At 57.1% G+C, this 25902-nt stretch overlaps 1 protein-coding gene across 9 annotated transcripts in view; it reads left to right on the top strand.

Annotated features, from left to right (window-relative positions):
- Positions 1–25902, top strand: part of SLC4A4 (solute carrier family 4 member 4) — a 136138-nt gene that overhangs the window by 21013 nt on the left and 89223 nt on the right. For 7 of the 9 annotated variants that reach the window (XM_054172485.1, XM_054172480.1, XM_054172482.1 and 4 more), the window contains exons 1-2: positions 8868–9267; positions 23410–23589. In XM_054172485.1, coding sequence (XP_054028460.1) covers positions 9087–9267; positions 23410–23589 — 361 coding nt within the window. In that variant the 5' untranslated portion in view covers positions 8868–9086. Of the gene's footprint in view, positions 1–8867; positions 9268–23409; positions 23590–25902 lie in introns of those variants that run through there. The other 2 variants (XM_054172484.1, XM_054172483.1) reach the window with 1 other exon arrangement.

Raw genomic sequence — 25902 nt, 5'->3', positions numbered from 1 at the left:
GGGAGGAAATGGCCTGAAGTTGTGCCAGGGGAGGGTTAGGATGGAGAGGAGGAAAAGTTTCTTGGCTGCAAGAGTGGTCAGGGGTTGGAAGAGGCTGCCCAGGGAGGTGGTGGAGTCCCCATCCCTGGAGGGGTTCCAGAGCCCTGTGGCCATGGCAGCTGGGGCCATGGTTTGGTGGCCATGGTGGGGTTGGGTTGGAGGTTGGATTCATTGATCTTAGAGGGATTTTTCCAACCAAAACAACTCAGGGGCAACCTTATAATGGCCTTCCAGTACCTGAAGGGGGCCTACAAGGCAGGTGGGAAGAGGCTTCTTTTACAGTGTAGTGACAGGATGAGAGGCAAAGGATTGAAGCTGGAGGAGGGGAGACTGAGGCTGGAGATGAGGAAGGAATTGTTGCCAGGGAGGGTGGGGAGACACTGGCACAGGTTGCCCAGGGAGGCTGTGGATGTCCCTTCCTTGGAGGTGTTCAAGGCCAGGCTGGATGAGGCTCTGAGCAGCCTGTGCTGGTGGGAGGTGTCCCTGCCCATGGCAGGGGGTTGGAACTGGGGGATCTTGAAGGTCCCTTCCAGCTCAACCCAATGGATGAGTCTGTGTGGAAGGTGTTGGGTGCTGGCTGCTCCCCTGTGGAGGATGACCTCTCCAGCACTCAGGTGCTCCTGGTGGAGCCTGAAGGAAGCATGGACTCTGCAGTTGCAGCTCCTTGGTTTCCTTTAAGAGAAGGAGAGGGAAACAAAGCAGTGTTATCAGTTTTCTAGAGCTGTGTCATTTTATGGTGGCAATCCAAACCTCATAAAACAATGGCTTCAACTGCTACACCTAGCCAGGGGCCAGTGCCAAGGGCCTGCCTTCCATTCCCCTCTCTTTGGGTGATGTTACCTTCTGGCTTGTGCAGAAGAGAGCTCCAATGTGATTCACTCCTCATCATCTTCATTGGTTTTCTTCTTGGGATGTATCCAGGCTGAGGAGCTCTGCTGAAGCTCTCAGACCTCAGCTGAAATCCCAATGGTGCCACTTGATGTTGGGACATCATTCTTTAGCTTGGAAGCTTGAGGAGGGCAGATTGAGGCTGGAGATGAGGAAGAAATCCTTGCCAGTGAGGATGGGGAGGCACTGGAACAGGTTGCCCAGGGAGGTTGTGGATGTTTCTTCCCTGGAGATGTTCAAAGCCAGGCCTTGAGCAGCCTGGGCTGGTGGGAGGTGTCCAGGGGGTTGGGACTGGATGATCTGTAAGGTCCCTTCCAACATAAACCATTCTGTGGATGAATGGAGGAGTGAAAACTTTGCCTTGGCTTCAGGAAGGTGCTCTCCTAACCTTCACCTGGGATAGACCCTTAGGGTTCTTGATGCTCAGAGGTCTTGAAGACAAGATGTAGTCAAGAACTGAGACTTGCCTTTAAAGCCTGTAGTGGGACCTGATGTCAGCCCCTGAAGAGGAGGAAGGCAGGAGCTGTGGCCTCAGAGATTCATGGGGGCTGTTGAGGGGCTCCTCCTTGAGCCCCCTGGGGGCTTTGCTCCTCCTTGAGCCCCCTGGGGGCTTTGCTCCTTTCTCCAAAGCCCCTTCAACAAGTGTCCTTCAGTGTCAGTCAAGATAGCTCTGCTGTCCCTGTCATGCCTGAGAGACAGGAGCCAGCAGCAGCAGCAAACCTTTGACTTGGTGCAGGTGAGCACTCCAGAGCCTGCAGTTGCTGCTGGGTTGGTAGCAAGAGGATAAACTTGCACAGTCTCTGGAGCTGGAAAAAGAGGAGCTGGTGCTGCAGACAGCCCCAGGACAGCCCAACCCAAGAGTCCAGTTCTGGGCCCCTCAGTTTAAGAAGGACATTGAGACTCTTGAAGGTGCCCAGAGAAGGGCAACAAAGCTGGGGAGGGGTCTGGAGCACAGCCCTGGGAGGAGAGGCTGAGGGAGCTGGGGTTGCTTAGCCTGGAGGAGGCTCAGGGGAGACCTTGCTCTCTACAGCTCCCTGAAGGGAGGTTGGAGCCAGGTGGGGGGTTGGTCTCTTCTGCCAGGCAGCCAGCACCAGAACAAGGGGACACAGTCTCAAGCTGTGCCAGGGGAGGTTTAGGCTGGAGGGGAGGAGAAAGTTCTTCCCAGAGAGAGTTGTTATCCATTGGGATGTGCTGCCCAGGGAGATGGTGGAGTCCCCATCCCTGGAGGTGTTTAGGAGGAGCCTGGCTGAGGCCCTTGGTGCCATGGGTTAGTTGATGAGATGCTGCTGGGTGAGAGGTTGGCCTGGATGATCTCTGAGGTCTTTTCCAACCTTATTGATTCTATGATTGAAAGGATGCACTGTCAGGGGAAAAGCAAGGCAGCTTTAGCACCTTGCTTGCTCTTCCACGTTTGTAGCTGTCTCAAGCTTCAGTCCAGGAGGTGATTGATGTTGCTCTGGGGAGGGGAAAAATCTCCATTCAGCCAAGAAGGCTGCAGGAGGGGGGATGAGCTGAGCTGAGTCTGCATCTGCTCTGCTCAGTGGCATCCTGCAAAGCAGGCAGCTCGGGCATTAATTCCCTGTTGATTATCCAGAGTTGTTTGAAGAGAAGCTGGGGTTTATGTTTGGATTTAGGAGCATTATGGTTGCAAGTTCTCTCTGCAGGGAGCAGAGGCTTCTGCCCTTCCCCTGCCTTTTGCTGAGGAGGCATGGAAAGAAATGCTGCCTTCCAGCTGAGAGGGGGAGAAAGGCATCCAAGATCAATTTGGCAGCTGGTCCTGCCAGTGCATCAGGCAGAGCGTGGCCAGGAGCCCTTCCTCCTCCTGTGACAGAGCCCAGATGTGAGAAAAGCAAACCACATCGAGCCCCTGAAAGGAGCTGGTCAGCTTGGGGCTGTTGATCCAAGCCTTTGCTTGCAGGCTGGGAGAGCATCAGGTGGGACCCAGGCTCCTTCCCAGCTTCCTGTTTCCTTGGCCACTGCCAGGGGGATGGCTGAATGCCTCACAGGTGGCAGAGGAAAGAAAGAATGGCTCCTCTGCCACCCTGCAGCCCCTGCCAGAGGCAGCCTGGTCAGCTTCTTGACTCATTCATTGTCTGTGGGATTTGCCTTTGGGTGAGGGGTCTGGAGCACAGCCCTGGGAGGAGAGGCTGAGGGAGCTGGGGTTGCTTAGCCTGGAGAAGAGGAGGCTCAGGGGAGACCTTCCTGTCCTCTCCAACTCCCTGAAGGGAGGTTGTAGCCAGCTGGGGGTTGGTCTCTTCTGCCAGGCAGCCAGCACCAGAACAAGAGGACACAGTCTCAAGCTGTGCCAGGGGAGGTTTAGGCTGGAGGTGAGGAGAAAGTTCTTAATGGAAAGAGTAATTGGCCATGGGGATGTGCTGCCCAGGGAGGTGGTGGAGTCACCTCCACTGGAGGTGTTTAGGAAGAGCCTGGCTGAGGCCCTTGGTGCCATGGTTTAGTTGATGAGATGGTGCTGGGTGAGAGGTTGGACTCCATGATCTCTGAGGTCTTTTCCAACCTGGTCTGGTCTGTTCTATTCTGTTCTGTTCTATTCTACACATGGAGGTGCACACACACACACACACAGAGCATCTGACTTCAGAGGAACAGCTCTCCTCTGAGGCCAGGCTGAAGGAATTGAGGCTGTTCAGCCTGGAGAAGAGAAGGCTCCAGGGAGCCCTTAGAGCTGCATTTCAGTATCTGAAGGGGACCTACAAGAAGGCTGGGGAGGGACTGTGCAGAAGGGGACAGGATGAGGGGCAGTGGTTTGAAACTGGAGCAGGGCAGAGGTAGGTTGGACATGAGGAGGAAGTTTTGCACAATGAGGGTGGGGAAATACTGGAACAGGCTGCCCAGGGATGTGGTTGAGGCTTCATGCTTGGAGACAATCAGGATCAGACTTGGTGTGGCCTGAGGCAGCCTGATCTAGTTGGAGGTGTCCCTGCTGCCTGCAGGGGGTTGGACAAGATGCCCTTGGAGGGTCCCTTCCAACCCAGTGCCACCTGTGGAGCTGTAACTTGAGTGGCCTGGTGAAGGCACCAGATGTCACCAGCAGAGAAGCCTTTGGTGGCTTTTCTCTCTACTCAGGTGCCAGTGCTGTGCATCCCACCCAGCTCTAGCTGATGGTTGCCTTGTTTCACTGTTGAAGGCTGGGTGATGCTTGTCAGAAGCAGTGTTGGTGGTGAAGGACATGTCCCAGTCCCCTGAAGGATGCTGAACACCAGCTTGGCTGTCCTGAGCAGGTCTCTTAGACTCACAGAATTATTGAGGCTGGAGAAGACCTCTGAGCTCATCAAGCTCAGCCTAGCATGGAGCTGTGCTCCTTGTGCCCCATCTCGTGCTGCTTTTTGCAAGCTCTGGCCATGACACCCAACAGCAGAAACACAGCTGGTGGGTAGGTGCAGGTGGGTGTCTCAGCTTGTTCCTGGCAGCACAGGGGGGACTTGCAAAGGCTCAGGTTGTCCAGACAGATGAAGCTGTCAGAGGCTTCTCCATTGTGCTCTTGACGTGGTGCCAGGCTCTGAGGAGCAGCTGTGGGGTTGATCCTGCACACACCTGGGAGATCTTCTCACCCCCTGCCTTCCCCACCACTGCCTGAAGGAGCTGGGGAGCAGGAGCTGGGGGGCAGGAGATTGGAAGTAAGAGCTGAGGCTCTTGAGCTGGGTCTCAGGATTTGGGAAGCCAGAGCTGGGTGTCAGGGTGTGGGCAGGCTCTGGAGTGGCAGTGCAGGCACTTCAGGGGTGTCAGGTTTGCCCCTCAGCAGCCTGGTGCTGCTCTGTGACCCAGCTCTCAGAGCCTCCTCTCCTCCCTGCAGCCACTGCCGTGCTCTGTGCCCTGGCTGACTGCAGAAGGGTTGCTCTTCAGGTGGGAGTTTGACATGGGCTCCTTGCAGGCATGGGGCTGCCTCTCAGCAGCTATTTCCCCCCCTTCCTTCAGCCCAGGGTTTGCTGAAGCTTCCTGATTTGCCGAAGGCCCCAAGTGGGGCAGAGCCATAACCAGGCAGCAGCAAGGGAGAGCTCTGCTTGCGTTCTGCAGCCAGCTGCAGGTGTGGCCACAGCAGCCCTGGTGCCTCCTTGAGACTGCAGCCACCAGCTGGCCTCCCCTCTGGGCGCCAGGTAGGGAGCTCTGGAAGCGGTGGCACTGCTGGGTGCCAGGGGATGGGTGGCCGGGTGGTGGCAGCACTCCATCTCCTGCCAGCCACAGACCTCTGCTCTGCTCCCTGCTGCTTCATTTCCCTCACTTTTGTCCCTCTCCTACAGACTTTTGTCTCCACTGGGACGTCCACCACCCCTGCTGGCATGGAACTGGTCTTGTCCTTCCTGCCTCCAGCTTTGGCTTGCATGCTGTGTTGGGCAGGCTGCCTGGGACCCTGGGTGGCACACCTCATGCCAGCTCTACAAAGCATAGAATAGAACCATAGGGAATCCTCAGGTGGAAGAGACCCATGGGGATCATCATGAGCCCAGCTCCTGCCTCCTCATAGCCAACCCAAGCCTCAGCACGACTGGAGGCTGTTTCCTCTTGTCCTGTCATCTCCAGCACAGCCCTGGGAGGAGAGGCTGAGGGAGCTGGGGTTGCTTAGCCTGCAGAAGAGGAGGCTCAGGGGAGACCTTATTGCCCTCAACAACTACCTGAAGGGAGGTTGGAGCCAGCTGGGGGTTGGTCTCTTCTCCCAGGCAGCCAGCACCAGAACAAGAAGACACAGTCTCAAGCTGTGCCAGGGGAGGTTCAGGCTGGAGGTGAGGAGAAAGTTCTTCCCAGAGAGAATTGTCAGCCATTGGGATGTGCTGCCCAGGGAGGTGGTGGAGTCCCCATCCCTGGAGGTGTTCAAGAGGGGATTGGATGTGGCACTTGGAGCCATGGCTTGGTTAGTCCTGAGGTGTTGGGTGACAGGTTGGACTGGATGATCTTTTCCAGTCTTATTGATTCTATGATGATTTGGTCCTTGGTTGAACAGACCAACCCCCACCTCACTCCAGCCTCCTCTCAGGGACCTGTAGAGGGCAGGGAGGTCTCCCCTCAGCCTCCTTCAGGCTAAACCAACCCCAGGTCCCCCAGCTGCTGCTCATCATTCCACAGAGTGCCAGCATGGGAAGGGACTGCAAGGTGTCCCTGCCCATGGCAGGGGGGTTGGAACTGGATGATCCTCGAGGTCCCTCCCAGCCCTAACAATCCTGTGATCCTCTTGGGCCAGCCTCAACAGAGAACAATCCCAGGGGGCTGCAATATCCTCCCTCCCAGTGTGAATTCACGAAGGGATGGTTTTTCTTGCTTGATGCTTTTTTTTCCCCTTGGCCTGAAGAAATCCCTGCAGTAATCTGAGAAGGGCAGAAAAGACCAAGTCAGGGGAGGTGGTGCTTGGGAGTCTAATCGCTAAAACTCCTCGGGATTAGTTGGTGGGGCACGGTGCCAAGGCGACCCAGGCTCTATTCCTGGCCCTGTAAACCTCCCCCCTCCCTCTCCCAGCTCCTCGGGCTCGGCTCTGTGCGTGTGTCGGGGCAGCAGCAGCCCTGGCGATGTGTCGTCGGCAGCCCCCCAGCGCTCCGCGGCTCCGCTGCGGGGAGTCACAGAGGCAGCCGAGGCAGCGAAGGTGTCGCTGGAGGGAGGCTGAGGCGGGGGGTGGGGGCAAGCATGGGGTCTGTTCCCGCGGCTGGATGCTCAGCAGCGGGCAGGGTGATGCTGGAAGTGGAGCACAGCCCTGGGAGGAGAGGCTGAGGGAGCTGGGGTTGCTTAGCCTGGAGAGGAGGCTCAGGGGAGACCTTCTTGCTCTCTGCAACTCCCTGAAGGGAGGTTGTAGCCAGGTGGGGGTTGGGCTCTTCTGCCAGGCAGCCAGCACCAGAACAAGAGGACACAGTCTCAAGCTGTGCCAGGGGAGGTTCAGGCTGGATGTTAGGAAGAAGTTCTTCCCAGCAAGAGAGATTGGCCATGGGGATGTGCTGCCCAGGGAGGTGGTGGAGTCCCCATCCCTGGAGGTGTTTAGGAGGAGCCTGGCTGAGGCCCTTGGTGCCATGGTTGAGTTGATGAGATGGTGTTGGGTGAGAGGTTGGCCTGGATGATCTCTGAGGTCTTTTCCAACCTGGTTAATTTCTATTTCTATTCTATTTCTACTCTGTTCTATGCTGGGAGGCTGCCAGCATCACTTCCCTGGGCTGCAGCAGACACTTCACTAGGGTGGGTGAATTCTCAGCACCTCTCTTCCTTGCAGGGGGTGGAAGCTGCTGCCTCCTTTCTCCTCTTTTTCTCCCCTGTCACTTCTACCTTGAGGCTGCTGCTTAGTGCCTGGGGCCATGGGCTGGTGCTGATGGGGTGGAGGAGCTGGCCTCTGGGAGTGGTGCTGGCTGCAGGACGTGTTGAGTGTGGCTTGCACACTCCCATGCTGAGCAGCCTGCCTTTGGTGGTGGCCAGGGCAGGGAGGCACATGCCAGGGCACTTTGTGTGTGTCAGAAGCTGTCAGAAGAGCCTTGATGGGAGCAGTAAAGCTCCTGTGGTCCGTGCTTGGGGCTGCAAACCCAGCCCCATCTGGTGCAGATGTTTGCAGTTGTGTTTACAGCAAGCAGCTGCTGTGCTGCTTTGGGGGGGGAAAGTCAAATAAGCCAAAGACTTTGGCTCCTTCCTTCCCAAGCCTGCCTGATGCTCCTCTTGAGTTTGGGCTATGGGGCTGTGTTCTTTGCTGCCACCCAAGAAGGCAGATGAAAAACAGAGTGTGTTTCCAGTTGGCTTGGAATCTGCCCTGCTTTGCTGTGGCCCTTTTTGCATCTGTGACATACCTGAGCTGCAGGCTAAGGGCCAAGGATGAAGCCAGGTGGTAGTGAAGGTGCTGGAGGTGGAGGGCAACTTGGCCAAGGTGGGAGAATGGCTGCTGGGCTGCAGCTTCCTGCTGCTTTCTGTGCTTCTGCTCCTGGCTTTTTTAGTGGTGGTTGTGGTCCAGGGAGGGATTGCCACGCAGGGCAGAGATCCTGGGCCACTCTTGATTCCATCCTTTTCATCCAGTCACTTTCCTGCCCAGAGTTTGAACCTGCCCTTAAAACCAACACCACTTCATGAAGGGCTTGCTGGAGGATCACAAGTGGGGAGGTCTGGATGTGAGGAAGTCCTGAAGGCTTCTGTACTGAGTTGGGGGAATTGAAGGGAGGGGAACATTTGTTTGCTTTATTACTCTATTGCTGGGTTTTGGCCTCTTGTTGTTGGGCTCCATTGTTAGCAGAACAGGAACCAGCAGCCAGGAAGCTTCCACAGTGAGTGTCCAGCAGCAAGCGTGTTCTGAAGCCTTCCAAGTGAAGTGAGATGGTTTCATCCAGCCCAGGACTGTTCCCTTTGTTGTTTTATCGCTCTTGTCCTTGCTTGGCAAAAGGATGAGCCCTTGGAAAGTGAGCAGGGTCCTTGTTTGGTAGGTGAAACCCAGCAGGATGAGGTCTGGGCAGCAGCAGCAGCAGGGGAGGACTCTCGTGGCAGAGGCATGAAATGAGGATTCTCCTCTTTTCTCTGCTGATCAGGGGTGGAAGGAGGAGGAAGAAGGCAGCTCCTAAAAGCCATCCCCAAGTGGCTGAATGGCTGAATGGCTGAATGAATGGCTGGGTGACACACATAAATGAGAGGGCTGTGGTGGTTTGACTGACTGTAGCTGGGTCTCTGGGGATAATCCTGGCCTGGCAGCTTTCTGTAAGGCCACCATGTGACACACAGCTTGCCTCCCAGCAGACAAGGGTGCTTTGCTGGTATTAAGGGGCTGGCTGGGGGCTGGTCTCCCCCCTGTGCATTCATCTGTGTGTCTGTGTGGAGCGTGCAAGCTCGCTCCTGGATGTGCTCCTGCAGCCTTGGCCTCTTAGGGGCAGCTCGGAACTGGGATCCCACAAACTCCTGGCCCTTCCTAGGCAACAGCAAGCTTGCCTGTGTGTCTGCACACCCACTTTTGGAGGGGGAGGGGGAAGAGAAATCGAGGGAGGGGGAGGAGAAACCCCTCCCCAAAACCTAAAGAAGAAGGAGGAAAAAGCCCCAAAGGCTCGTAGCCGGGATTACGTTTCTCACACCTGTCACCGCTGATGCCCTCTCAAGGTTAGAGCTCCAGCTCTCCGAGGCCAGCTCTTCAACCCAAGCACCACTTGAAAGAAGCTCTATGAAGGAACAGCAGGCACTGGAAGGAGGACAGGAGCACCCACAGGACCATGAACACCACCAGCTTGCAAGTTAACCTGCCCAGGAGCTGGGCTGGCTCCAACGGCTCGCTGCAGGAGAAGTCTGAGCATTCCTTTTTCCTTTTCTATTACTACAGGATGGAGGACGAGGCAGTGCTGGACAGGGGGGCTTCCTTCCTCAAACATGTGTGTGATGAAGAAGAAGTGGAAGGTAAGAGGGCTGCTTGGGCTGCTGGGGAGGGAGGGAGGGAGGGTGCTTTCAGCAGGCTGTGCTCGCACCTAAGGCTGGGCACAGCAGAGCAAAAGGAGAGGCAGCTTGGGTCTGCCCCAGTGATTAATCCTCTAACTGGGCTCCAAACCCTGATAAGCTCCATCAGGGTGGAACTGAAGTGCAAAAGAAAGCCTCTTTTTTTTTTGCTGGTCTCCTCAGCCCAGGGGTGGTGGTGCTGGTGTTATGCTGCTGGCACACCTTCCCACCTCCCCCAGAGCTCTCCTTGGCTGTGCCTTGCAGGGTGGTTGTGAAATAGGCTGGGGAAGGGGGGGTTGGGGGTGGTGTGAGGGAGATGGGGGCTGTTGTGGTTGCTTTCCTCCTGTCCTATTTGCATGAGGTTTTGGCAGTGCTTGCACTTCTGCAGTGCACTTGGGAAGGGCTGGGATGTCACAGCTGGGGAATGCAGCAGAATTCCTTGGGGTGGCCAGAATGGAATAGAATTAACCAGGCTGGAAAAGCCCTCTGAGATCATCCAGTCCAACCTCTCACCCAGCACCATCTCATCAACTAACCCATGGCACCAAGGGCCTCAGCCAGGTTGGTTTGAAACACCTCCAGGGATGGGGACTCCACCACCTCCCTGGGCAGCACATCCCCAGGGCCAATCTCTCTTGCTGGGAAGAACTTCTTCCTAACATCCAGCCTGAACCTCCCCTGGCACAGCTTGAGACTGTGTCCTCCTGTTCTGGTGCTGGGTGCCTGGGAGAAGAGACCAACCCCCACCTGGCTCCAACCTCCCTTCAGGTAGCTGCAGAGAGCAATGAGGTCTCCCCTGAGCCTCCTCTTCTGCAGGCTGAAGCCCAGCCCAGGCAGCAGCCAGTGGCTGTTTGCTCTTGGAGCTTAGAAGGGCATAAAGAGAATTTTATTTGACTTTTTTTCCCCTCCCCTTCCTTGAAGAAGAACTTTTTAAGAGCAGTTTCCTCCCTGCTGAGGAGCAGGGTCAGCTCCTTTTGCAAGTGGTTTTGTTTTGCTCACTGCATTTTCAAGCTGCTAAAGTTGTGAAACCCCAAAGGTGAGGGGGGAAAAAAAAGGAGGGGGGGTGGGGGTGAGGGGTGGGGAATTTGAAGGAGTTCAGGTGAAGGTTTGTTTGTGGAAAAAATGTATTCAGCTGACAGGAATGAATTATTTGCTGCAAATCCTGGTGGGTGATGAGGGAGCTGTTGGCTGAGTGCTTGATAACAGTGTGGGGGAGCAGGAGGAGAGGAGGAGAGGGCCCTACCCTCCCTGGGAGGGGAAGGAGGGCAGCAGTTCACCTCCCTGTGCTGGCTGAGGTGATCATTTCATTCCCAGCTCCCTACCTGCAAACCCATGCCCCTGGCTTGGGTGTAGAGTTACAGCTGTGCTGTTGTCACCCATGAAAGACTGAGCAGAGGGGAAGGGAAATCATCTGCCCCCCCAAAAAGAGAGGGCCCCCATCCCTGGAGGTGTTCAAGCCCAGGCTGGATGAGGCTCTGGCCAGCCTGATCTAGCGTGGGGTGTCCCTGCCCATGGCAGGGGGGTTGGAGCTGGATGATCCTTGTGGTCCCTTCCAACCCTGAGTGATTCTGTGACCATTTCATTCCCATTTCCTTGCTTGCAAACCCATGCCCCTGGCTTGGGTGTAGAGTTACAGCTGTGCTGCTGTCTACCATAAAGGATTGAGCAGTGTGAAGGGAAATCATCTGCCCCCCCAAAAGAGAGAGACCTACCCTACCTGGGAGGGAAAGGAGGGCAGCAGTTCACCTCCCTGGCTGGCTGAGGTGATCATTTCATTCCCAGTTCCCTACTTGCAAACCAATGCCCCTGGCTTGCTGGCTTGGGTGTAGAGTTCCAGCTGTTCTGTTGTCACCCATGAAAGACTGAGCAGAGTGAAGGGGAATCACCTGCCCCCCAAAAGGAGATGAATCTGAACCCAGCCAGCCACTCACAGCAGCCAGTTCCATGGGAAAACCTTTGGGCTCTCACTGCCCTGCATGCAGGGCACAGAGCAGCCAGGCTTGCAGGCACCAAGCCAGGCTGAGTGCAGAGGGGGTGGAGAGCAGCCCTGAAAAAGGAGACTTGGGGAGGGGGGGTGTGGGTGCTGAGCAGCTCCCCAGGAGCCAGCAGTGCCCTCATGCAGCCCAGAAGGCAGCTGTGTGCTGGGGAGTGTGGGCAGCAGGGCAGGAGAGGGGATTCTGCCCCTTGGCTCTGCTCTGCTGAGAGGAGGCTGCGGTGAGCTGGGGCTTGGTCTCTTCTCTTGAGTCTCAGGGGACAGAAGGAGAGGCAATGGCTGAAACTGTGCCAGGGGAGGCTTAGGTTGGAGGTGAGGAAGAGTTTCTTTGCTGCAAGAGTGGTCAGGGATTGGAAGAAGCTGCCCAGGGAGGTGATGGAGTCCTCATCCCTGGAGGTGTGCAAGGAACCTGTGGCCATGGCTCTTGGGGACAGGGTTTGGTGGCCATGGTGGGAGAGGGGGTTGAAGGTTGGACTGGATGACCTTGGAGGGCTGTTCCAACCCAAACCATTCTATGGTTCTGTGAGGAAACAACATCAGTGTCATGAGCTTGTTGGCCTCCCTTGCATCCTCTTCCCATTTCTCTCCCTCTTTTGTGGCTCTCAGTCACAGAAGGTAGGGGTTGGAAGGGACCTCTGGCAGTCATGGAGTCCAAGTCCAAAGTGGTTCAGATTCCTCAGGGAGGCTCTTTTCAAGCTGCTCTGAATTTCACTGGGCTTGTAGGGGACCAAAAAGAGGGCAGCAGCAGGCAGCTGACTGGGCAGTGTTTGGGCAGTGGGGCTTGAGGAGGAGGTTGCAGGAGAGGCTGGGAGGCGCTGCAATGCTCTTAGGCAGGAGGCTGCTTTTGGTGCTTGTCTTTTGCTTTGGGTTTTCAAGCAGGGGAACTTTAAGAGTTGTCCCTTTTGAGCAGCCTTCCTTTGGCACCCCCTGGAAGGAGGGAGGAACCAGGTGGTGTCACTTCACTGGCTCTGAGATGGAGATAAGAGCTCCCAGTTGGGTTGTCCACCCCCTCCTTTGGTTGTGTAAGGGCTGTGGGGGAGAGGGAAGGGCTCTGCCTTTCGAGGGGGGGTGGAAGGGGTGGGTTTAAAATGAGCTTCTCTGCTCAGTAGGATGCTAAGACCTCAGCTTGGGGCAGCTGTGGGTCGTGGCATTGCTGAGGAAATGTGGTGTGAAGAGGAACCAAACACCTGGGCAAAGTGTGGCCCCTTGGCCTGCCTGCAGAGAGGGCTGAATGCTTCTCCCAGGTGGCATCTGAGCCTGCTCCTGGGCTGCCATGTGCAGCTCTGCTTTGTGGGTGCCAGCAGCTGGGGGTGGTTGGAAATTGCTTGGTTCCAGCTCACCTCCCACTGCCCTTGCCAGAGAGAGGGCTCACTTGGTTCAGTCAGGGCATGGCAATGGTGAAGAGCTGCTTTGCAGCCATCCCTGCACCAGGACAGGGCTGCAAGGGTGCTGAGGGCGCCAGGACAGGGCTGCAAGGGTGCTGAGGGCGCCAGGACAGGGCTGCAAGGCTGGTGAGGGGGCCAGGACATCTCTAATGAAGAAAGGCTGAGAGAATTGGGGCTTTTTCAGACAGGAGAAGATCAGCCTGCATCTAGAGGATCAAGGGGGGGTTCTCCTCCCCCTCTCCTCTGTCCTAATGAGGCCACAGCTGCAGTATTGGGTCCAGTTCTGGGCTCCCCAGTTCAAGAGGGACAGGGGCTTGCTGGAGAGGGGACAGCAAAGGGCTGCAGAGATGCTGAGGGGAATGGAACAGCTCTCTGATGAGGAGAGGCTGAGAGGATTTGAGCTGTTCAGGCTGGAGAAGAGCAACCTGAGGGGGATCTCATCAGTGCTGATCAATACTTCAAGGGTGGGTGGCAGGAGGAGGGCACCAGGCTTTGTTCAGTGGTGCCCAGGGACAGCACAAGGGGTGACAGGCACAAACCTGACCATCAGAAGCTCCATCTGAACATGAGGAGGAACTGCTGTGATGTGAGGCTGCTGGAGCCCTGGAGCAGGCTGCCCAGAGAGGTGGTGGAGTCTCCATCCCTGGAGACATTCCAACCCCACCTGGCTGTGCTCCTGTGGGACCTCCTCTGGGTGCCCCTGCCTTGGCAGGGGGGGTTGGACTGGATGAGCTTTGGAGGTCCCTTCCAACCCCTCCCATTCAGGGATTCTAAGATTCTGGGATTGATTCTTTGATTCTGATGCTGCCCAGAAGTGACCTGGTGAGGTGAGAGACCTGCCTGGGGCTGGTTCAGAGGGTGGGAGCAGAGCAGGAGTGAAGCTGCCAGCTTGCTGGGGGGGGTGTGGTGTGTGTGTGAATGAGGAAGAGGCAGTGCCCCAGGCCGCCCCCCCCCTGCAGGGAGCTCATTCCCATCCCTTCCCAGCACTGCTCCTTCCTTTCCTTGAAGGCAGTGAGTGACAGCCTGCTGCCAGGCCACTGCCAGCAGTGCTGGTATGTGACATAAACACATTACTTAATAACCAATTTTGCAAGAGGGGAAAAGTAAAGCTCCACCTTATCCTTTCAGATAAGGTATTCTTGGCTCTTGAAGCAGAACTTCCCCCCCCCAACCTCCCCCTTGGGGCTGGCTGCTGCCCTGACCTCATGCTGGGGAGGAGGATGCTGGATTCCCAGTCTGACAGCTCTGCCTGGAGCACCCTACCCCTATTCCCCACCTCTCACCCCTACCCCCCTATTCCTCCCCTTACCCCCTAGCCCCCTACTCCTCCCCTTACCCCCTAGCCCCCTATTCCTCCCCTTACCCCCTACCCTCCTATTCCCCCCCTTACTCCCTACCCCCATCTCACCCTTACCCCCTACCCCCCTATTCCTCCCCTTAACCCCCACCCCCCCACTCCTCCCCTCCCTTTAACCCCCTCCCTTTACCCCCCACCCTCTCCTTCTCCCCCCTCCCCCAGGAGATGGGGGAACCAGTGCTCGTGGCAGGTGGGTTTTGCCTTGGGTTTCCCCCCTGCCCCAGCTTCCAGACTCAAGGGCTTGAGAGCTATCTCCTAGGCAGCAGTCTCATGGGAGTGAACTGAGGGGGGGGGGTGAGGGAGGTAGGGGTTGGGGGGGGCGGGGAAGGAGGGGAAAAAAAACTGCTGGGCCAGTGGAAACTTTGCCACGGATCCTGTTTCCCATGCTGAGATTTACTGCAGGGCTTTTGGAACAACTTTCTGCAGCTACTCCTTTATTTTCCCTTTGTTCCCACTCTAGCTGCCCTGCTTGCTGGCTTGCTTGCTCCTCACACTGTATTTCCTGCCCCCCCCCCCCCCCCCCCCCCCCCCCCCCCTTCTCTCCTCCTTGCTTTCTATTCCTGACCCTGTTGTGTCTGGCCCCAGCTGGGTGATGCCATAAGCCCGAAGCTAATCGCTGGCTGGATCAATGAGGAGGGAGGCTGAGGGGGTCAAGAGAGCTGTGAAAAATCTTTATTAGCAGCAGGCAGGAGGAAGGAGAAATGAGCTGTGCTTGCCCAGCTGGGGTGTTTTTTTTGCCCCCCTCTGCCTTTCTCTCCCCTCCCCACCCTCAGCTGCTTTGCTCCCTGGCTGCAGTCAGCCCTTCCCCGCTCTCAGGATGCAGCCACCAAGCCCTGGTTCCTATCAGGCAGGGCTTCTAATTGCTCCTGAAACAAATATGATTTAGCAATGAATCAGATGAAGGGCTCAGCACAGAGTGTACTTCATTAATATCCTCTGGTGCCTTTCCTTCCCATGCAGAGAGAGGGAGGGAGGCAGGCTGGCTGGGGGTGTGTTGCTGTGCTGCTTGGACTTGATGAGCTCCGAGGTCCCTTTCACCCTGGTTGATTCGATGACACTGAGCGTGGGGTTGCTTGTGCAAAGGAAAAACCCTCCCCAAACCAAACCTCAAATGAGGAGGACTCAAAAGGATGAAAAAATGACAAATAAAGAGGGTTTTGCTCTTGGTTTTTAAAGCCACAGCTTGGGGCTGGGAGCCCAGGGAGGTGGTGGAGTCACCATCCCTGGAGGTGATTAGGAGGAGCCTGGCTGAGGCACTTGGTGCCATGGTTGAGTTGATCAGATGGTGTTGGGTGAGAGGTTGGACTGGATGATCTCAAAGGGCTTTTCCAACCTGGTTCATTGTGCCCCCATTGTGCCCCCATTGTGCCCCCATTCTGCCCCCATTCTGCCCCCATTCTGCCCCCATTCTGCCCCTGTTGGCTGCCCCCCACAGTCAGTTCAAACAGGAATGAGTGGTTTGGGTCCTCTCAGCTTTGAAGTGAATCTGGGTGCAAGATTGCAGCTGAGCTCCTCCCCAGCTTCCATTCCCCAGGACACTTGGAAGGGGCACTGGAATGTGCTGCTAAGTGGGTTGGCAGAAATGAGAAGGTCCAAGGGTGAGACTGCTGCAGACCCTTCTCCCTAGTCTCAGGTGATAGGAGGAGAGGCAATGGCCTGAAATTGTGCCAGGGGAGGCTTAGGTTGGAGAGGAGGAAAAATGTCTTGGCTGTAAGAGTGGTCAGGGATTGGAAGAGGCTGCCCAGCGAGGTGGTGGAGTCCCCATGCCTGAAGGGGTTCAAGGAAAGTCTGGCTGTGGCCCTTGGGGCCATGGTTTGGTGGCCATGGTGGGGTTGGGTTGCTGGTTGGGCTGGATGATCCCAGAGGGCTTTCCCAGCCCAAACAATTCCATGCTTCAATGGCAGTGGTCCATCCCTAAGGAAAAACTGGGGGCAGTTTGTGTGCATAAGGGGTTAATGAAGGCAGCAGAGGAAAGGCTGAGAGGTTTGCTCTGAACTTTTGGCCACTGATGTCACTTCTTCAGTCAGTTGCTGGCTTGGTGCAAGGCACTGTGAGTGTGCCCACGACTGGATTCCCAGCAGGAGCCTAGGGCACACTCACAGACTGCACTGGGTTGGAAGGGAGCCTCAAAGGTCAGCTTGTCCAGCCCCCCTGCAGGCAGCAGGGACCCCTCCAACTAGAGCAGGCTGCCCAGGGCTCCAGCATGGCTTGAAAGGCTCCAGCATGGCTTGAAAGGCTCCAGCATGGCTTGAAAGGCTCCAGGGATGGGGCATGGCTTGAATGGCTCCAGGGATGGGGCCTGGGCTATGTCTCTGGGCAGCCTCTTCCAGTCTTTCCTCAGCCTCATTGTGCAGCACTTCCTCCTGATGTCCAACCTGAATCTGCCCTGCTCCAGATTCAAACCACTGCCCCTTGCCCTGCCCCTGGGCCACCCTCCCCATTGCAAGGGCACTGCAGAGGTCTTCCTCCTGCTGTGGGGAAGCAGCAGTAGCTTTGAAGGTGTTGGCCGTGTGGAGGGGCTGCTGTGAGCAGAGCTGTGCTCCAGGCTCTGAGGATGAGGAGGTGACTTTCCAGGAGGGAGTGAGGAGTTGGCTGTGCAGGCAGGAGAGGTGGAGAAGGTGATGTAAGAGCAGCTGAGTCAAGATGAGAGCTGCTGTGCCTGCAGCAAAGGGCAGCTGTGGTGTGCTTTGAAGTGGTGGGGAGGTCAGCGCTGGCACATGCTGGGAGTGGGAGGTCTGTGGCACTGAAGGAAGGTGTCTCCATCCCAGAGTGCTTTAGAGGCACTGGAACAGGTTGCCCAGGAGAAGGCTCCAGGGAGACCTCAGAGCAGCCTTCCAGTACCTGAGAGGGCTCCAGGAGAGCTGGGGAGGGACTTTGGACAAGGGCTGGGAGCGCCAGGATGAGAGGCAATGACTGAGCTGGGAGAGGGGAGACTGAGACTGGAGATGAGGAGGAAATTCTTGAGAGTGAGGGTAGGGAGGCACTGGCACAGGCTGCCCAGGGAGGCTGTGGATGCCTCCTCCCTGGAGGTGTTCAAGGAGAGGTTGGATGAGGCTTTGAGCAAGCTGTGCTGGTGGGAGGTGTCCCTGCCCGTGGCAGGGGGTTGGAACTGGATGAGCTTGAAGATCCCTTCCAACCCAACCCATTCTAAGATGCTGTGACTTGGATGCTTTGGACATTGCAGCACAGCTCATGCTTATATTGGGGGGTGGTCTAAGACCTACTAAGACCATCCCTGGAGGTGTTTAGGAAGAGCCTGGATGAGGCACTTGGTGCCATGGTTTAGTTGATGAGATGGTGTTGGGTGAGAGGTTGGACTCCATGATCTCAAAGGTCTTTTCCAACCTGGTCTGGTCTGGTCTATTCTATTCTATCTGAAGCCATGAGCTTGGTGGTGCCAAGCTTGTGGTATTCATTTACTCAGCCTTGGCAATTAATGAGATGGAAATACGGAGAATGAGCTGAAGATTCTCCCCCAGGAGGGGCTGCTTGGGGTGGTCCCTGGGGGCATTCCAAACAGGAGCCCTGGTCAGTGCTTGGAGCAGCTGCCAGGGAAGCCAAAGGTACTGTGCTTGGACTGAAAGTTGGACAGGCCAGCATGAGTCCTCTCCTCTGCCCTGTTCCCCAGGGCTATGTGTTTTTGGAGTCTTCCCTTCTTGCCCTGCAACCCAAGCAGTGCTGGCCAGAGGAGATCAGACCACAGCAGGACAGGTTTGGTGGCTTCTGTAGAGTCACAGAAGTGTCAGGGTTGGAAGGGAGCTCAAGGCTCAGCCAGCTCCAACCCCCTGCCATGGGCAGGGACACCTCACACCACAGCAGGCTGCTCACAGCCACCTCCAGCCTGGCTGCAAACACCTCCAGGCAGGAGGCTTCCACCACCTCCCTGGGCAGCCTGTGCCAGGCTCTCACCACCCTCATGGGCAACAACTTCTTCCTCACAGCCAATCTGAATCTCCCCACTTCTAGTTCTGCTCCATCCCCCCCAGTCCTATCACTCCTTGACACCCTCCAAAGTCCCTCCCCAGCTTTCTTGGAGCCCCCTGCAGATCCTGGAAGGCCACAATGAGGTCTCCTGGGAGCCTTCTCCTCTCCAGCCTGCACAACCCCAACTCTCTCAGGCTGTCCCCATGGCAGAGCAGCTCCAGCCCTCTGCTCCTCCTCGTGGCCCTTCTCTGGACACCTTCCAGCACCTCCATAACCTCTGATGGCTCTGAAGAAGAGGCAAAGAAAAGCAGCTTAAGGGGTTGTGGGTCAGAGCCTGGCAGTGGCTTATGTAAAGCTCAGGGAGAGCCCCTAGACACCTTCATGGCTCTGTCCACACCATGTCCCCCCCTGAATTCCCTGCCAGGGAAGCTTGAGGAGGGCAGGTTGAGGCTGGAGATGAGGAAGAAATTGTTGCCAGTGAGGGTGGGGAGGCACTGGCACAGGTTGGCCAGGGAGGCTGTGGATGTCCCCTCCCTGGAGGTGTTCAGCACCAGGCTGGATGAGGCCATGAGCAGCCTGTGCTGGTGGGAGGTGTCCCTGCCCATGGCAGGGGGCTGGAACTGGATGCTCTTGAAGGTCCTTTCCATGCCAATCCATTCTATGCATCCATGAACTTCCTTCTGTCTCCCTGCCATGGGGCAGCACCTGGTAGCTGCCCTCAGTCTTCTGGGCTTCATCTCCTGCTCCCTTCCCAGCACAGGTGGGTGAGTGGCTTGCTCTGCTCCTCCTCAACACTCAGGTGTTGTAGCATCTTCCAGGAGCCAAGTGAAGCCCTGCTGGCATCCCCCCCTCCCCTTCCATTCTCTTTGCCTGTGCAGGCACTCTTGACTTGGCTTTGTGAGCTCCATCTTCTAGAGCCCCCCTGTTGTCCAGGGCACAGAGCTAGCTCCATGCTCCACTGGAGCAACCTCTGAATCCTGTTAGGAATCTGGCAGTTCAAGTCTGGGTCATTGGCTGGGAGTGAGCAAGTGTGGGCTTGAAACTGAGAAGTGCAACTTCTGACAGATGTCTGGGGAGACTTTCCTTCTGCTAACTATAGACTTGGTACACAGGAGCCCTTTAAAGGCTAAGAGGTCACTTCATGGAAAGATCTAACTGACCTTCTGAAGGTACTGAGCTCCTAGAACCCTGAGGTTCATGGAGTCATAGAGTGGCTTTGGGTTTGCAGGTGAATTCCCTTGCTGAGCTCACGGAATGGCCTGGCTGGGAAGCACCTTGAGAACATCGCAGGGCTTGGAGCACCTCTGCCATGGGGACAGGCTGAGGGAGCTGGGGTTGTGCAGCCTGGAGAAGAGAAGGCTCCAGGGAGACCTCAGAGCAGCCTTCCAGTGTCTGAAGGGGGCCACAAGAAGGCTGCAGAGGGACTGTTTGCAAAGGCCTGCAGGGACAGGATGAGGAGCAATGGTTTGACATGAGAGCAGAGCAGATGGAGCTTGGATGTGAGGAACAAGTTCTGCACCAGGAGGCTGCTGGAACACTGCAACAGGTTGCCCAGGGAGGTGGTTGAGATCTTCAAGGTGATGCTGGCCAAGGCTCTGAGCAGCCTGCTCTAGTGGAGGATGTCCCTGCTGAGTGCAGGGGGGGTTGGACTGGCTGAGCTTTGGGAGGTCCCTTCCAACCCAAACCCATTCTAGGGCTCTGTGAGTCCAACCATAATTATTGGAGATCTCTAGAAGGCTGCTTGCCCAGAGTGTCCCTCCTTGATAGCAACTTCAAGCCAGGCAGCTGAGCTCCCTGGGGGCTCTGCAAAGAAGCAGCCTGCTGAGCTCTCTGCATGGATGGGGCCAGGAGCTTCTGAAAAGAGCTCCTGCCCTGTGCACTTCCCACTGCCTCTCATCCCCATCACACGTGCTCTGCAGCCCTGCAGCACCCCTGAGGTGCACAGGTCCCCAGCAGCAGCTCCTGGGGCCAGCAAGCACAGAGGGCACATCAGAAGTGCCAAATCCTAGCCTCATGGAATGGTTTGAGTTGGAAGGGACCTGGCAGATCATCTACCTCCAGCCCCCCCCTGGCAAGGGCATGGTTGTTGTGGAGTTACTGAAGGAAGCACCTGGGAAGGGCTTCTGAAATCCTGAGGCCAACAAAAGGGTGAGGGAAAGCCCTCCCTGAGCCAAGTTAATGACTTTTTAGCCAGCATTATCTAGGCTGAGCTCTCAGAAGTTCTGACAGGAGCATCTCCTGCTGCCAACAGCTGCCCAGTACAGCACCAGGCACTCATTTGCCAGCTCAGGGAGCAAGAGAGAAAACCATCCCCACCAAAAACAAGCAACAAAGTGAAATCCAGGGTCAAGCAAGGTCCAGCATCAGTGACAGAAGCAAAGGGAGATGCCTCTGGTGCCTCCAGCCCAGGAAGAAATGGGCAGAGCCACACAACTGGAGACACAGGATCATAGAATGGGTTGGGTTGGAAGGGACCTTCAAGGTCAGCCACTTCCCAACACCTCCCACCAGCCCAGCTTGCTCAAGGCCTCATCCAGCCTGGCCTGGAACACCTCCAGGGAGGGGACATAGGATCATAGAATCATTAATGCTGATAGAGACCTCTGAGATCACATCTGCAAGGAGATGTCACAGAGCAACACCTGAAGAGGTGAATTAGCTCTGGAGTGTCAGAGGAAGGAGGAAAGCCGTTCCAGCAGCTGGGAACATCAGCTCTAGGGTGGCAGATGGCTGTGTGGGGACAGAGGAGGGCACAAGCAGGAGCTGCAGGGCAGGGCTGCCCCAGGAGGGATCCTTCCAGGCAGGATCCCATCCCGCAGGCAGGTGCAGAAGGCTGGGGGGGAGGAGTGCAGTGTCTGTGTTCACACCAAGCCCTCCTCTGGAGCACTCTAATTCCGTGGCCAGCTTGGTAGCAGACACAGAGGGTGGTAAGCCTGCAGCCTTAATGCTTTAATATGCTGCCAGCAGAAGTGGACAATCCCTCTCTAATCTCTCGCCCACGTGTGCGCGGGACACAGCCTGCTACCATCACACCGAGCTGCGTGCAGGCAGGCAAACATCTGCAGCACTTAGCTGCTTTTCCCCTCTCCTGCCAGGGACAGACTTGCTTAATGCTGCCCTTTGTTGCTGCTGCTGGTGTGCTTGGGCTCTCTTTCTGATGCTCCCAGCCTGCTGGGGGAAGCCAGGCAGGACCTTTCCCTTCGCGGCGTCCCGGCCGTGCTTGGCAGCTGTTGGTATTGCTGCGGAGGCTGAGATAAACTTCTAGGCTCCCTTCCCAAGAAGGAAACAATTGACACATACTCTGAATGCCCTGGCTTGCTGAGACACTTCCTCCTCACCAGGGTGGCAGAGCCTTTCCCATGAGAACCACTGCCTGCAACTGGGGATGCCTGAGAAAGTTGGCGTGGCACAGGCTGCACCCTCAGCACACAGCTGCCGGGCTGGGGAAAGACCTCCAGCCACCAAGCCAGCCCCACCATGGCCCCCAGTGCTGTGACCACAGGGTTCTGGAGCACCTCCAGGGATGGGGGCTCCAGCACCTCCCTGGGGAACCTATTCCAATGCCATAGAATGGTTTAGGTTGGAAGGGATCTTGAAGACCATCCAGTTCCAACCCTCCAGCCACGGGCAGGGACACCTCCCACCAGCCCAGGTTGCTCAGAGCCTCATCCAGCCTGGCCTTGAGCACCTCCAGGGAGGGGACAGCCACAACCTCCCTGGGCAACCTGTGCCAGTGTCTCCCCACCCTCCCTGGCAAGAATTTCTTCCTCATCTCCAGTCTCAATGTGGCCTCTCCCAGCTCTCAGCCATTGCCTCTCCTCCTGGCACCACAACCCGGCAGAATTCCTCCTGCTAATCCAGGTCCTGCTCAGCTTGAACTCAACATGGGCCACTCGCCAGTTGCCTTTCATGGTCCTGTTTGGGTGCCCAGCACCCTCCCTGCTGTCCTCCAGGCAAACTGATTAGCTTTGTTCATTTTGAGAGAGCTGCTTAGGTTTGGCCAGGAGTTTCCCAACAGCCTGGGTAGGACCTGCAGGTCCAAGTGGCACCTTCCATGCTCTCAAGGACATTGGGGTGGGTGGTAGCTGCCTTGGGCTTGTCAAAGCATTATACCCTGGAGAGGGGCATCAGGGTGTCTAGAGACAGGGCAAGGGGGAATGGTTTGAAGCTGAGGGAGAGCAGGGTGAGACTGGAGCTGAGGAGGAAGCTCTTCACTATGAGGTTGGTGAGACTCTGGAGCAGGCTGCCCAGGGAGGCTGTGGCTGCCTCCTTCCTTGGGGTATTCAGAGTGCAGTGTGAAGCCCTTCAGCATGGGCTGCAGCCCCCCAGGTGCCTTGCCAGCAGAAGCACAGCTTCCTGGCCAGGAGAGAAGGTGCTGGGCTTGCAGGCAGGCTCCTGCAGGTGGGGTGGCAGCAGGGAGGTGTCTGCCCTTTGGTGTGAGCACCTGAGGAAATGGGAAGTGCCCTACAAGGCTGGTGGCCCAGAAAGGGCAAACAAATCACAGGGATGATCCATTGCAAAGGGGAGATGCTAAAAGTAGCACTAAGCAAGCCCCAAAGTAAGCCCTGCTTAGTTTCAAATCAGCTCAAGCAGTAAGAACAAAGGCCAGGCCATCACGTGCCCACTGCCCTCAGCTCTACCTGGGCCCAAGGGGTTGCCAGGTGCTGGGGCTGGCACAGCAGCAGGCACAGCACCTCCATGCTGCCCAACCCAGCCAGCCATGCAGAGGGGGCAGGAGGCGCAGGCTGTGGATGCCTCCCTCCAGGGGACTCCTCACACCCATGGAGTGACTCTTCCACTCCCTCCCACACAGTCAGAGAACCACAGAGTTGTTTGGGCTTGGAAAAGATCTCTGAGGTGCTGGAGTCCAACCACCAGCCTGAGGTCAGCAGGGCTGCTGAACCATGGCCACAGGTTTCTTGAACACCCCCAGGCAGGATGGGGACTCCACCACCTCCCTGGGCAGCCTCTTCCAACCCCTGACCACTTGGCAGCAAGGGAATTTTCCCTTCTCTCCAACCTAAGCCTCCCCTGGCACATTTTCAGGCTGTTGCATCTTGCTCTATCCCTTGAGGCTAGGGAGAAGAGGTCAAGCCCCTCCACACTCCAACCTCCTTCCAGGGAGTTGAAGAGAGCAATGAGGTCTGCCCTCAGCCTCTTCTCCCCCAGCTCCCTCAGCTGCTCCTCTCCAGCCCTGTTCTCCCAGGCTGCCCAGGGAGGTGGTGGAAGCCTCCTGCCTGGAGGTGTTTGCAGCCAGGCTGGAGGTGGCTGTGAGCAGCCTGCTGCGGTGTGAGGTGTCCCTGCCCATGGCAGGGGGGTTGGAGCTGGCTGAGCCTTAGCTCCCTTCCAGCCCTGACACTTCTGTGATTCTCTGAGTCCTGGTGGCTGAGGAGGCCAGGGTGACTCTCCCAGGAGCTCACCTTTGCTGTGCTTGCCTTCCCCCCTAGGTCACCACACCATCTACATCGGGGTCCACGTGCCGAAGAGCTACAGGAGGAGGCGGCGGCACCGGAGGAGGCCTGGGCACAAAGAGAAGAAGGAAAAGGAGAAAGTCTCTGAGAACTACTCAGACAAATCAGATGTGGAAAACGCTGATGAGACCAGCAGCAGCATCCTCAAACCCCTCAGTGAGTACTGCTGCCTGCCCCACAATGCTGCTGCCGCCTGGGGCTCTGCTGGGGGGGCGACGCTGGATCCGTCCCAGCAGGGCTCCCGCTGGCCTCCACCCGGGGCTGCCCACGGGGGCTGCTGGAAGAGGCACAGGGCTGGGGCAGACATTTCATCCCTGCCTCTCACCTGAGGTTGCCCCCGAGCTAATGCCAGCCAGGAAGGGGCCAGGTTTTGATGAGCAATTCGACACTGGGTGTAAAGAGATAGCGAGGGAGAGATGAGGAAGTGCCTGGGGAGATCTGTTGCAGCTTCAGCCCTGGCTCTCTAGAAGTCAGCCACTCTGTGTGAGGTCAGCCAGAAACAGCCTCCTGGGCAGGGGTTGGTGAGGAGCACCCAATGGGTGCAGCCAGAAACAGCCTCCTGGGCAGAGGTTGGTGAGGAGCACCCAATGGGTGCAGCCAGACACAGCCTCCTGGGCAGGGGTTGGTGAGGAGCACCCAATGGGTGCAGCCAGAAACAGCCTCCTGGGCAGAGGTTGGTGAGGAGCACCCAATGGGTGCAGCCAGACACAGCCTCCTGGGCAGAGGTTGGTGAGGAGCACCCAATGGGTGCAGCCAGAAACAGCCTCCTGGGCAGGGGTTGGTGAGGAGCACCCAATGGGTGCAGCCAGACACAGCCTCCTGGGCAGAGGTTGGTGAGGAGCACCCAATGGGTGCAGCTAGACACAGCCTCCTGGGCAGGGGTTGGTGAGGAGCACCCAATGGGTGCAGCCAGAAACAGCCTCCTGGGCAGGGGTTGGTGAGGAGCACCCAATGGGTGCAGCTAGACACAGCCTCCTGGGCAGGGGTTGGTGAGGAGCACCCAATGGGTGCAGCCAGACACAGCCTCCTGGGCAGAGGTTGGTGAGGAGCACCCAATGGGTGCAGCCAGACACAGCCTCCTGGGCAGAGGTTGGTGAGGAGCACCCAATGGGTGCAGCCAGAAACAGCCTCCTGGGCAGGGGTTGGTGAGGAGCACCCAATGGGTGCAGCTAGACACAGCCTCCTGGGCAGGGGTTGGTGAGGAGCACCCAATGGGTGCAGCTAGACACAGCCTCCTGGGCAGAGGTTGGTGAGGAGCACCCAATGGGTGCAGCCAGACACAGCCTCCTGGGCAGGGGTTGGTGAGGAGCACCCAATGGGTGCAGCCAGACACAGCCTCCTGGGCAGAGGTTGGTGAGGAGCACCCAGACCACTGTGTACTGTCAGGAGCAAGTTGTGCACCAGGAGGCTGCTGGAACCCTGCAGCAGGCTGCCCAGGGAGGGGGTTGAGGCTCCATCCCCAGAGATATTCAAGGGCAGGCTGGACAAAGGCTGTGAGCAACCTGATCGAGTTGGAGATGTCTCTGCTGAGTGCAGGGGGGGTGGACTGGGTGAGCTCTCAGGGTCCCTTCCAACCCAATGCATTCTGTGACTGTAGCCCCAAGCCACAGCCCAGGAGAGGTGTGGGGGTCTCCATCTGTGGAGGAGGTGAAGAGCCACCTGGCTGTGTTCCTGGGTGACCTTTTCTAGGTGCCCCTGCTTTGGCAGGGGGCTTTGCCTCGGGCTCCAGGGGTCCCTTCCAACCCCTACCATTCTGCATGTCAAATCCTCACCTTTCCTCCAGTGCTGCCCTTTTGGCTGTGTTGTGGAGCAGGAGCAGGAGCAGAACCTGCCCTTCCCCACTGGGGCAGGAGCTGGAAGGTTTTCACCTTCAGCTTTAATTCTTTCTTCACTGAGGAACCTCTGGAAGGTTCCCTGATCCCTTGAGCATCTCCAGAGGAGCTCTGGCAGGGGTTTAGTGAGCTGAGCTGTCCCCTTTCAACTCTTAACCTTGAACAGAAGGTTGGACTGGATGACCTCTGGAGGTCCCTTCCAACCTCTGATGTTGCTTTTCTACCTTTCCTTCTGTTCAGCCTTGCTTCTGCTTTGTGCCCCTCGAGTTGAGGGGGTTCAGTGGCATTGTCCCCTGCCCTCCCCTTCTGTTTCTCCAGGCTCAGTGCATTGTTGCCTCCTCTGCCTGTAAAAACCTCCAACCTATTCATGTCTCCCAGCCTTTTCCCCCTCCCTGGTGTGTTCCTCCTCCCTGACCTCTTTGCACTTCTTTGTGGGTGTTGGATGGGGCTCACCTCCCTCCCACCCAAGGGCTGCAGGTGTCCCAATGCATTTAATACTGCTGCCAGGGCAGCTTTGCCTGCATTGTTCCCTGGCTCAGGTGTCCAGGTCCTTTTACCAGCTGCCAGCAGGGCCTGGCTGCCCTGTGCTGGTGGCCAGATCCTTTTACCAGCTGCCACAGTTAATTTAGAGCTCTGT

The sequence above is a fragment of the Dryobates pubescens genome, chromosome 24, assembly GCF_014839835.1.
Source record: "Dryobates pubescens isolate bDryPub1 chromosome 24, bDryPub1.pri, whole genome shotgun sequence".
Taxonomy (NCBI): Eukaryota; Metazoa; Chordata; class Aves; order Piciformes; family Picidae; genus Dryobates; species Dryobates pubescens.
The sequence above is the reverse complement of the archived record's forward strand: the minus strand, read 5'-3'. Positions and strand labels throughout refer to the sequence as shown.